The sequence below is a fragment of the Syngnathus acus genome, chromosome 12 (genome assembly GCF_901709675.1).
Source record: "Syngnathus acus chromosome 12, fSynAcu1.2, whole genome shotgun sequence".
In the NCBI taxonomy this organism is placed as follows: domain Eukaryota; kingdom Metazoa; phylum Chordata; class Actinopteri; order Syngnathiformes; family Syngnathidae; genus Syngnathus; species Syngnathus acus.
The window spans coordinates 11,624,618-11,634,954 of record NC_051097.1 but is presented as its reverse complement, the minus strand read 5'-3'; the positions used below and the strand labels follow the sequence as shown (position 1 = coordinate 11,634,954).

The window sequence follows — 10,337 nt, the reverse complement described above, 5'->3', positions numbered from 1 at the left end:
AGTGGCACTAGTGCATTTATTCGTGTTGACCTTTATTCATTCATCAGTAGATGGTTTTATTTAATTCCCCATTAATTGTTTCATTGTGAAGCCCGGTTCAAGTGTGCGCTAATGTCGTAAGGTAAACCCGTGCGTCTTTACGAATCGCGCTTTCTCTGAACTGACCCTCGCCGCTCACCGTTTAAGCCGTACGTGGCAATCACACGGCGGCCGCAGTTCGCCACTTGGGCTTTTCCACTCCGGCTCCAAATCAGCCGCACGACATTGAAGCCCAGCAGGGAAGACACCGCACCGCACCGCACCGCACCGCGGATACAATTGAGTTCAACTGAGTTCTTTTTGTTTTTCTGAAGTCCAGCAACAATGTTCACCGCGTCGGAGCTGGTTGTCCTGCTGGCCGTCCTATGCGCTACGGCGTCCGGCTACTTCGTTAGCATCGACGCCCAGGCCGACGAGTGCTTCTACGAGCGAGTCAACTCCGGCACCAAGATGGGTCTCATGTTCGAGGTCGCCGAGGGCGGCTTCTTGGATATCGACGTGGAGGTGAGACGCCCAAACGAGCGAGCCACTCGCCGGGGCAAGACGTTCGCGTTGGACCACTGCTAATCTGCGGCAAAGGAGGCGAAGGCCTGGCTGTCCTGCCATGTCCTGTCAGCCGCGATCTGTTAGCATTAGCGGCGGTGCGACTAACTCGGCTTCGCTCTCGTAAAACTTGATGATGATGTTTCGATTCCTCGCTATAGAGGCAGCGTCTCCATTTTCAAAGCCATTCATTGTTTGCAGAGAAATACAGTAAGCCCAAGGTTTCGACATGCAAGCGATCGTTTAGCCACTTGATGGTATTGCAGTGGAAATTGCATTCATTCATTTGTGGTATGTGTTTCAAGTGTGCATTTTTCTTTCTTTCTTTCGAGTGTACGTGTTGGTGATTGTTTCCGTATATTTGTTAAGCTCGAATGTGGACGTCATCCCGCCATATGTTTGTCAGCAACACATGCAAAGCAGTATTATTGGCATACCCGGATGTATCTTATTTATTGATAGCTTATGAACTTCATTTTAAAATAGATGAGTTAAGCTGTTTAGTAAATATTCGGAGGTTTCCAAATTTTGGGTACTTTTTTTCTTTCTACATTGCTATAAAATCACGCGGCACACTACAAAATATTGAAAAACAATTTAAAAAAACAAACAAAAAAACGTATACAAAGAGGATGCCTTTTTTTTTTTTTCTTCTCCCCAGTAGAGTCAAGTATTGTTCCGGTCCAGCTCCATATAAGTGCACCTTAAGTGCAAGGGTGCTGATTTGTATGTCGACACTTCTCAACCTGTCATGCCTGTTGAGCTAGAGCTGTGCATCACGCACGGCTCGATCATCTTGAGCAGCGTATTACAGCATTCCGTGTCTGCGCTGGCGCTATTGCGTTCGATTGTTGGATGGCTAATGAACGGAATCACGGCTTCCAGATTACCGGGCCGGACGGCAAGCAGATCTACAAGGGCGACCGGGAGTCGAGCGGCAAGTACTCGGTGGCGGCGCACATGGACGGCACCTACAAGTTCTGCTTCAGCAACAAAATGTCCACCATGACGCCCAAGATCGTCATGTTCACCATCGACATCGGCGAGGCGCCCAAAGGCCAGGACATGGAGACGGAAGGTAACGGAGCCCAGTTTGGCTTTTGCAAGCCCCGATGCTGCTCTTTTCTTCTCACTCATTGCGTTTATTTGTGTTTGGCCGTCTTCTGGACGCCCTCTCCCTCCTTTGCTCCAGGCGGCGGCGGCGTCACTTGGGATGGTAGGCGGATAGAATGTCGACTTTCTCTGTCGTCGCTCACCCAGTGATTCCTAACCGCTGTGCCGCGGCACATTGTGTCATGCTAAACGATCAAGGGTGGGAAAGTACTGCTCTAACCGGAGTTGTTGTTTGAAGTGAAACGCCACTAATAGTGCACGTTGCAGCGTGTGAGCAATTAGAGTGGTTTGACCTGTCGCACTGCTCGCGCAACACCCACCTCCATCCCCCAGCATTAATGGAGTTCCGGGTTCCGCAGGTTGCCGCTTGTCTTGTCTCTGGCCACTCGTGGAGGAAACCGGTGTCGTGCATGTAGAACGCGCCTTTGTGTTGGTGAGCCATGTTGTGACGTGTCTTTGTGTGTGTTCGGTAGCGCACCAAAACAAGCTGGAGGAGATGATCAACGAGCTGGCCGTGGCCATGACGGCCGTCAAGCACGAGCAGGAGTACATGGAGGTCCGCGAGAGGATACACAGAGCCAGTGAGTGCGCACAAAATACACAACACTCTCTGTGACGTTATATTGTACAATATTGTTGTCTGATGAAAAATGGAACAAAAACTTACAGACTTGTCTTTCTGCTTTCCCCCCCGTCTAGTCAACGACAACACGAACAGCCGAGTGGTGCTGTGGTCCTTCTTCGAGGCTCTCGTCCTGGTGGCCATGACGCTGGGACAGATTTACTACCTGAAGAGATTTTTCGAAGTGCGGCGGGTGGTGTAGTGGCGTGGCGGCACAACGTGGAGCGAACCCTCGTCCTCCTTGAGACAATTGTTTGCAAAGCAGACTGGCAGTTTTCACCACTTCTGATTTCTCAATTAGGTTGTAAAAAAATGGCCGCAGGATTCTGTACGGTTTTTTTTTTTCTAAATTTTTTTTTTTTTTTAATCCGGTTGTCTACCCCCCCCCCCCCTATGTGGTTTCATTAGTTTGCCAGTACTGTTTTGTGATATCATCTGCGCATTTTAAATCAAGACAGAAGGCGCTGGAAGTATCAAAGGCGAGTTTTGTCATTTTTGGGGTTGGTGTGTGGTGGTTTGATCTGATTGGCGCTTGCGTTACCGAGGTTATAAAAAGTCAAACGGGCCATTTGAATTGGCAACATTTCGAGCAAATAGTTTAATCTGAGGGGAAAAAAAACACCTTGGTGGTGGGGTGGGGTGGGGTGGGGGTGCGGATCTACTGACTGCTGTGTTCTTTCTGTGGCTGCTTACTATGTCGGGGGATTTTAAATGAATGCGATTGTACAACAGTTCGGACTTATTTTGTCATTGTTTTGGAGCACTTTCCCTAAGACGCAGCGGTTGGATGTCATTTTTGTTGCGCCCGATTCGACATCCTTTTTTATGTGTTGTTATTTCGGCTCCTTTTCGAAACGTCCAAAGCCGCCGTGGCTCTCTTGACTTTGGTGGCTGCGTCCTGTGCGTTGCATCTCAACTGGAAGTGCTCCTAAGCTTTTGTATTTGTAAAAAAAACACCCAACCAACCAACCAACCCTTGGTGTTTGCTCAGGCAGGAAAACTTCTCTGCACTCAGTCTCCCATTTTCAGACTCCGACACTGATGCATCCCTCTGTACAAATGTAGAATGGTTGTTGAAAACAAGCCCCAGGTTTCATAATAAAGAAATTCTAAACCACATCTGCCTACAAATGTTTTAATCCTGGAAAAGAAAACATCCTTGACTCATTACTTTGAAGTGTTGTTCCATACACAATATCCACTAATATGAAGTAATATGTAAATTTGCATATTGAATTTTAAGAAATATTCTAGAGTTAACCAGTACTTATTCCTTAATTGTACTGTCTATTGGTCAGTTTAATGTGGAATATCCTGACACTGTACACACACCTAATTTTGTATTTTAATTTATTTCCAAGGCCCTTTATCTACCGTGGGTATTCATTTAGAAAATAAAATTGGCTTTTTTAGGAGGCGGATTAAATTCCCATTTTAAATAACGCGCTCCGGTTTGACTAAAAACGTAAACATTGACGCAACCCGGAAGTGTTCTCATCAATAAGACAACGACTTCTCTTTAACGAATTCTAGCTTCAACGCGGGGAAAATTTATTTTGCAGATATTTTAGTAGTACGACAATTTAAGAATTATTTTAAGAGTTTTAAGTTTGTTTTAAAAACCTACCGCTTTTGTCGAAGCCTTTTCTCCCAACGTGACTCGCAACCCGGAAGTGTAATCTTCTCGTGGGGTAGTACGTAGCGTGGGCTAATCGTCTTCGCGCGGTGCCACTTTTAGCTAATATGGAAAACACAACCGACGGGACGTGGGAGAGTTTACCTGTTCAATTAAACAATAATATCTTAGAGACGCTCCGCGAGCTCAAATTCACGCACATGACTCCTGTCCAGGTAGGTTTAATTGACGCACAACTTGAATAACAAGACTGCAGTACATTCATTGTTTTGTGTGTGCAGGCTGCCTGTATCCCACTTTTTATGGGCAACAAGGACGTGGCTGCCGAGGCAGTGAGTGACCCATTTTTCTAAAAAATAAACATCCAAATGGAGTATGTTGATTGTCCATCCATCTTTCTAGATGTCTGTCAGGAAAGTTGCGTTACAGTTGTTTGTGTGTGTGTGTGTGTGTGTGTGTGTGTGTCTTGTTCTGATCGGGCGTGACGTGTGAAGGTAACCGGGAGTGGGAAGACACTGGCGTTCGTCATTCCCGTCCTGGAGTTTCTGCTCAAGAGAGAAGAGAAGCTGAAGAAGATGCAGGTGTGTTTTGCCCCCTTTTGAGGCTACTAGCCGGTTAGGCTGAAGATGTGAAAGCTTGACCTTTAATAACATGATTGCAGTTTTTAATCTGAAATTCACATCTTCAGTTTCCATGGCAACGATCCCAGCAACGTGTTCATTGCTCACGGGTTCCTATGCTTTCCATGTATGTTCTTGGACACGTACTAGGTGGGTGCGCTGGTGGTCACACCCACGCGCGAGTTGGCCGCGCAGATCAGCGAAGTGATCGGACACTTTCTTCAAAAGTTTCCGCAGTTCACGTAAGACGACCCGTAACCCAGGTGAAAGGAAGCAGTCGTAGCCAACAAGTTTCCGTCTCGTTTGTTTCCAGGCAGATGTTGATGATCGGAGGCAACAACCCGATGGAGGATGTCGAAAAGTTCAAAGGAAGCGGGTAAAGGCAGACGCCGATGTGGTTAGGGCTGAAGAATTTTCAACAAATCAAGGGCGGCAACGGTTTTGGTGTTCCAGGGCCAACATCGTGGTGGCCACCCCCGGCCGCCTGGAGGACATGTTCCGCAGGAAGGGGGACGGCGTGGACCTGGCCGCCTCGGTCAAGAGTCTGGACGTGCTGGTCCTGGACGAGGCTGACAGACTTCTGGACATGGGCTTTGAGAACAGGTAAAGGCTACGTTCACCGAAACGCTTTGGCTTCACTTGGCCGCTAACGCGCTATTGCTAACGATGGCGTTTTCCCGGCAGTCTGAACGCCATCTTGAGCTTCCTGCCAAAGCAGCGGCGCACGGGCCTGTTCTCGGCCACGCAGACGCAGGAGCTGGAGAAACTGGTCCGCGCTGGACTCAGGAACCCGGTCCGCATCGTGGTCAAGGAGAAGGGCGCGGCCGCTGACGGCGCCGCCCGCAGGACGCCCTCCAGACTGTGCAACTATTATACGGTCGGTCGGTCGTCATCACACGGGCCCGCAAGCGTCTCTCTCGCACGTGCCCGCCGCTCACGTTGGCTGCGCTTCAGGTGTGTCGCGCCGAGGACAAGTTCAACCAGCTGGTGGCGTTTCTACGGCAACACAAACACCAGAAGCAGCTCGTCTTCTTCAGGTGCCATCTTTCTTCTGCTCGTTCTCCTCCTTTTGTCTTTCCCTATTTCTTCCTCCTCTTCTTCCCCGTCCACCTTGTGCACCTCCCGCTTAACGTTGCCAATCTTCTTTCTCTTCCCTGCCCCCGCTCTTCTTCTTCTTCGTCCTCCTCAGCACGTGCGCCTGCGTGGAGTACTTTGGCCGCGCTCTGGAGACTCTGGTGAAGAAGGTCCCCGTCCACTGCATCCACGGCAAGATGAAAGACAAGCGCAACAAAGTCTTCGCCGACTTCCGGGCTGTCAAAAGGTGAGCGACCGTCCATCCATTCGGCCGTCCGGAAGTGGAAGCCTCACGCCGGCGCCGTCGCAGTGGCATCCTGGTGTGCACGGACGTGATGGCGCGGGGCATCGACATCCCCGACGTCAACTGGGTGCTGCAGTACGACCCCCCCAGCAGCGCCAGGTCAGTCGCCGTCCCGCGTGGCCTCTTTGCGGCCGCCAGCGAGTCGGCCTAACGTCGGCGCCTTCTTCCCAGCGCTTTTGTGCACCGCTGCGGTCGCACGGCGCGCATCGGTAACCGTGGCAACGCCTTGGTCTTCCTGCTGCCCATGGAGGAGTCCTACGTCAACTTCCTGTCCATCAACCAGAAGGTGAGCTCCAGTCGTTTTTTCCCTTCAGAACAAATACAAATGGCAACGTTTCCTCCCGCAGTGCCCGCTGCAAAAAATGCCCGCTGTGAGCGACGTGGTGGACGTGATGCCCAAAGTGAAAGCGCTGGCGCAGGCGGACCGCGCCGTCTTCGAAAAGGGCATGAAGGCCTTCGTGTCGTACGTGCAGGCCTACGCCAAGCACGAGTGCAGCCTCATCTTCAGGGTTAAAGGTCAAATCGTCAACATTAACAACAAGCCTATTTTGGGTTTTTTTTGAGCACGTTCTTTGCCCCCAGTAGATTTGGACTTTCCCTCGTTGGCTCGCGGCTTCGCGCTCCTACGCCTGCCCAAGATGCCGGAACTGCGCGGGAAGAGCTTCCCCGACTTCCAGCCGGCAGCGTTGGACACAGACACCATTCGCTTCAAGGACAAACAACGCGAGAAGCTGCGGCAGAAGACGCTGGCAGAGCTCAAGTTGAGGCGGCTGGACGGCGACGAGACGAAAGCCAAGAAAAGTACCAGCAACCAAGCGTGGTCCAAACAGAAGGCCAAGAAGGACAGACGCAAGCTGAAGGCCGCCAAGAGAAAACGAGCACAGGTGAGAGCCAGATTGACACAGAGAATCATTTTTGCACACCTACCAACGTCGCGTCGCGTCTCGTCTCTGTCCTTAGGGCTCAGACGACGAGCGGGACATGGAGGAGCTCCTGAAGGACACTCGTCTGCTGAAGAAACTGAAGAAGGGGCAAATCCGCGAGGACGACTTTGAACGACAGCTCACCGGTGGGGCGGAACATTAAAGACATTTCTTTTTATTGACGTTTCATAAATAGAGCTTGATGAGCTCGTCGCTGACGGCCGAAGGCGTGAGCACGCCCAGGTCGGTGAAGAGCAGCGTGATGAGGGAGGGTGGCGTGTAGTCCACCAGGGGGTGCTCCTCCGATAGGTTGGAGCTACTTTTCAACGTGTCCGCCTTGTACTGACAAAACACACACGCAGGCGGGGGCATGGGCACATTTTGCGGGCCACAATAAAAAGAGTCCTTTTCCACAGTGTTCCCGGGTCATCTCACCTTGAACTGGTCAGGCACGTCCTGCTGGTTGAGCGGGTAGAGGCGCACAAACTTGAAGCTCTCGGCCACCACGTAGAAGGCTTTGTTGTGGGCTTTGGCGCACGCCGCCATCTGGTAGGTGCCGATCTGCAGTTGGGGGGGCGGGGGGGTTCACGTAAGGAGATGGAAGGAAGTCAAGACGCAAGGTGGGTGGCAAACCTTGTTGATGATGCCGCCGCTCTCCACCACGCCTTCAGCACCTACAATGACTTGATCCACCTTCTCCAAGATGTACCTAATGCAGGAGACAGAAAAGTAGAAAGGCTTCCCTGACAAAACAACACAAAGGCTTTTTTCTCACCCCACGGCAGCGTCCAGGATGATGGTGACGGGAACGTTGAGTTTGCTCAGGTGCTTGGCCATCAGTCGCCTTTTTTTACAACAGTGAGGATGAGAAGAAAAAGTGCCAGGATGGGTGGCGGCAGCGGCAACGGCAACTCACCCGGCGCCGTCGGGCTGCGACTCTGTGACAAAGACGGAGAAACGTTTCTTCTCGGCCGCCGCCTTCTCCAGCACCTTGAGGACTACCCGCGAGTATGAGTGCGTCAGGATTTTCTGTCCCGCAATAGACAGGTGGGTCACACGTCGTAGATCCACCAATGTTTGCTCCTTTGCTCGCTTTTGTCGACACTTACGGCTCCGTCCTTGATGAAGGTGTGACACAGCTTGGCCACTTTGCCCCTAGACATGGAGATCTTGTCCACAAACAGCTGCCCGCGCTCCTCCATCACTTTCTTGCAGCGCGACAATTCCTGCCGAACGTTGCCATGGCGACAGCAAAACAACGCCGGTTCATACCCACGCTTTGGGTGTGCGTGTTGCTCGGCGTCCCACCTTGTGCTCGAGCGACGTGAGACTGATGAAGCGCAGGAAGAGCTCGCCGCCCGACGACACGGCCACCGACGAGTCCACGCTGGTCAGGCGGTCGGTGGCCCACGTCAAGTTCTCCCTCAGGCCCTGAAGGGTCTCGCCTGAAGGTCACAAGGTCGTCAGTAATAACGGCAGCAAGAGCACAAGCACCCAGGTGAGCTCGCCTCGCCTTGCCTTCATCTCGCTTGAGAAACTCCAGCAGCGTGCGGATGGCGGCCACGGCCGAAGCCACGTCGGGGTCCTGCCTCAGCTGGCTGCGAAAGTACTCCAACAGCTCTGCGCAACAAATGCACACGATAAAATAGGGGAGGCAAATGGCACGTATTCAAAATGATTTCCTTTCTACCAAGTACTGCATGGTATTGCCCTTTCTCTAGCTTGTAAAAAGAAGAGCATCACATGCAGTAAATAACATCTGAATTTGGAGGAGGGCGCTTGGAGAGTTTTCTGCGCGCGCGCTCGCTCGCTCACATTCCGCCCAAACCAAAACACCAACTGACACGTGCAAAATGACAGCAGAAAATGACCAAACAAACACAAAATGACAAGGCACGCACGAGACGCCATACACACGTACGTTGTATCCAGCACCCACACAAGACTCCAGCGTCCCTCTCAGTTCTTGGCTTACCTTGTTCATTCATGCTGCCGCGGTTCCCTTCTCTGGATGCCAACAGTTGATCGTGGTTTGGATTTTAGCGCAACTCCGAGTCCTTGCAACTCCCTCGAGTCAAATCAGCAAAGCGGCGACCGAATATTTTCGACGTCCGCTCAGAAACGTGATGTGCTTTGCGTGGGCAACTTTTGGATGTCACTTCGCTGCGAGTTGACGTGTCGCACAAAGATGACGTCGGATGCGGTCTTTTCTTCCTCGAACGGCAGTTGATTCCGATGGTTTATGTGAGTGAATTACTTATCGCCACCTTTTGGACTGGAGCTGCTTCGTAATTTGAAAAAGGACAAGCGTGCGTTTTAGGAACGGCACATCGGTGCCATGGGCGAAATCGGAATTATAAGGCGCTTTTTTAAAAAAATAGTTGGATAAACATTCAGCCACCAAAGTCATCGCTGTGTCTACTTAAACATTTCACAATAAGTGCATTTGTGAGTAAGCTGAGACAAAAGGTTGACTATTTCCGCTTCGTGACATTTTTTGATGGGCAGTGACAATTTTTAATGTGTCTTGGCTCTACGCGGGTAGGAAAAGACTGAGATGAATAATAATAATGATAATAATAATAATAATGCAAGGAAACAACGGTAGCACAATCCCTTGACAGCAACATGTTTAATCATTTACAATATGGGGCGATGACAATAATCGCAGCACAAATGACAGGAGTGGGGAGAATGAAGTGGCGGGGGTCCACTGCTCTATCTTGGCGGTGGTCTGCTCAAACTTTGGGCCCAATGTAAAGCACATCGGTCCATGTTTGTTATTTAGTTCGGTGGTGGATAAGTGAGTGAAGTCCAAGCAGGCAGGATGATGTCACCTTCAGCCTCTGCAAACCGGTGTCCCCATTATTCCTCCTTGCTCTCGTAGTTGTGTTGGATGTGTTTCCATAGTTTCTAACATAAAACACAAAATGTGACGAATAATTAGGTTCAATTGGACAGCACAGGCGATGCTAGCCTAGCTAACGCCTAGCAGCTCTTCGCCCTCTGACTGCATGCAAGGTCAGGATAAAAGCACAAATTCCGCACGGGTAAAGCATCTTACCCCGCGATTCATTTGCTCAAAGATCGCGTCTCCGCCTTGGTCAAATATTCGCTCGAAGAAGACAGCGCCGACCATGATGGTTACGGCGAAAGTGGACGTTCTCCTGAAGAGCAGATTGTACACGGACTTTGCTAGCGCCATGTTGACAGTGGAGTGATGCCTTTGCGCTTGCGCGGCGACTCATTTCCGCTACGACAAACAGAGGTTAATTTCAGTTGACAGCAGGGGGCGCCAGTGCAGAACCCAATTTGGGCACCCCTGATCTAAAGGGATGGATTCATCGGATTCATTTTTATTCGACAAACTCGGTCATAATCAGAATGCCGTGTTTAAGTAGTGGGGCATATACTTACAATATATGATTGCAAGTAAAATTCCAGGTTCTAACCAAGGTTAAGT

The 10,337-nt window shown here is 50.7% G+C and overlaps 4 protein-coding genes across 6 annotated transcripts; 2 read left to right on the top strand and 2 right to left on the bottom strand.

Annotated features, from left to right (window-relative positions):
• Window positions 1-153: 153 nt before the first annotated feature.
• On the top strand, window positions 154-3,433 carry tmed2 (transmembrane p24 trafficking protein 2). 2 transcript variants are annotated; one of them, XM_037266198.1, is made up of 5 exons: window positions 154-543; window positions 1,468-1,660; window positions 1,775-1,798; window positions 2,169-2,276; window positions 2,395-3,433. In XM_037266198.1, the coding sequence occupies exons 1-5, from the start codon at window positions 364-366 to the stop codon at window positions 2,517-2,519; spliced, it is 630 nt and encodes a 209-aa protein (XP_037122093.1). In that variant the 5' UTR covers window positions 154-363; the 3' UTR covers window positions 2,520-3,433. The 2 variants fall into 2 exon arrangements, with proteins under 2 accessions (XP_037122093.1, XP_037122094.1); XM_037266199.1 differs by lacking the exon at window positions 1,775-1,798 and having other exon boundaries at window positions 155-543.
• A 391-nt stretch (window positions 3,434-3,824) lies between these two features.
• On the top strand, window positions 3,825-7,289 carry ddx55 (DEAD (Asp-Glu-Ala-Asp) box polypeptide 55). 2 transcript variants are annotated; one of them, XM_037266132.1, is made up of 14 exons: window positions 3,825-4,168; window positions 4,235-4,285; window positions 4,448-4,534; window positions 4,724-4,815; window positions 4,887-4,949; window positions 5,027-5,176; window positions 5,258-5,450; window positions 5,528-5,610; window positions 5,763-5,894; window positions 5,958-6,050; window positions 6,123-6,237; window positions 6,299-6,467; window positions 6,537-6,835; window positions 6,912-7,289. In XM_037266132.1, the coding sequence occupies exons 1-14, from the start codon at window positions 4,061-4,063 to the stop codon at window positions 7,035-7,037; spliced, it is 1,761 nt and encodes a 586-aa protein (XP_037122027.1). In that variant the 5' UTR covers window positions 3,825-4,060; the 3' UTR covers window positions 7,038-7,289. The 2 variants fall into 2 exon arrangements, with proteins under 2 accessions (XP_037122027.1, XP_037122028.1); XM_037266133.1 differs by lacking the exon at window positions 3,825-4,168 and having other exon boundaries at window positions 4,239-4,285; window positions 4,642-4,815.
• eif2b1 (eukaryotic translation initiation factor 2B, subunit 1 alpha) lies at window positions 7,034-9,072 on the bottom strand. Its single transcript, XM_037266186.1, has 9 exons — window positions 8,850-9,072; window positions 8,393-8,494; window positions 8,183-8,319; window positions 7,984-8,100; window positions 7,791-7,903; window positions 7,650-7,718; window positions 7,508-7,583; window positions 7,310-7,435; window positions 7,034-7,216 (listed from the first exon to the last, which is right to left on the bottom strand). Exons 1-9 carry the CDS (start codon window positions 8,860-8,862, stop codon window positions 7,061-7,063), a joined length of 909 nt encoding a protein of 302 aa, XP_037122081.1. The 5' UTR covers window positions 8,863-9,072; the 3' UTR covers window positions 7,034-7,060.
• Window positions 9,073-9,246: 174 nt separating this feature from the next.
• LOC119131612 (cytochrome b-c1 complex subunit 9) lies at window positions 9,247-10,127 on the bottom strand. The gene is made up of 2 exons (XM_037266212.1): window positions 9,939-10,127; window positions 9,247-9,787 (listed from the first exon to the last, which is right to left on the bottom strand). The coding sequence occupies exons 1-2, from the start codon at window positions 10,077-10,079 to the stop codon at window positions 9,740-9,742; spliced, it is 189 nt and encodes a 62-aa protein (XP_037122107.1). The 5' UTR covers window positions 10,080-10,127; the 3' UTR covers window positions 9,247-9,739.
• Window positions 10,128-10,337: the final 210 nt, after the last annotated feature.

What these genes read in the sequence shown, in the direction of transcription:
- tmed2 (XM_037266198.1), top strand. Translation starts at nt 364, where the DNA reads ATGTTCACCGCGTCGGAGCTGGTTGTCCTGCTGGCCGTCCTATGCGCT. An exon ending in TCTTGGATATCGACGTGGAG is followed by an intron (nt 544 to 1,467) that starts GTGAGACGCCCA and finishes CACGGCTTCCAG; the next exon opens with ATTACCGGGCCGGACGGCAA. An exon ending in CCAGGACATGGAGACGGAAG is followed by an intron (nt 1,661 to 1,774) that starts GTAACGGAGCCC and finishes CCTTTGCTCCAG; the next exon opens with GCGGCGGCGGCGTCACTTGG.
- eif2b1 (XM_037266186.1), bottom strand. An exon ending in GTTTCTCAAGCGAGATGAAG is followed by an intron (nt 8,320 to 8,392) that starts GCAAGGCGAGGC and finishes TGTGACCTTCAG; the next exon opens with GCGAGACCCTTCAGGGCCTG. An exon ending in ACGTGCCTGACCAGTTCAAG is followed by an intron (nt 7,217 to 7,309) that starts GTGAGATGACCC and finishes GTGTTTTGTCAG; the next exon opens with TACAAGGCGGACACGTTGAA.
- LOC119131612 (XM_037266212.1), bottom strand. Translation starts at nt 10,079, where the DNA reads ATGGCGCTAGCAAAGTCCGTGTACAATCTGCTCTTCAGGAGAACGTCC. An exon ending in TTGAGCAAATGAATCGCGGG is followed by an intron (nt 9,788 to 9,938) that starts GTAAGATGCTTT and finishes GTTTTATGTTAG; the next exon opens with AAACTATGGAAACACATCCA.
- ddx55 (XM_037266132.1), top strand. Translation starts at nt 4,061, where the DNA reads ATGGAAAACACAACCGACGGGACGTGGGAGAGTTTACCTGTTCAATTA. An exon ending in TCCTGTCCATCAACCAGAAG is followed by an intron (nt 6,238 to 6,298) that starts GTGAGCTCCAGT and finishes TTCCTCCCGCAG; the next exon opens with TGCCCGCTGCAAAAAATGCC. An exon ending in CCAAGAGAAAACGAGCACAG is followed by an intron (nt 6,836 to 6,911) that starts GTGAGAGCCAGA and finishes CTCTGTCCTTAG; the next exon opens with GGCTCAGACGACGAGCGGGA.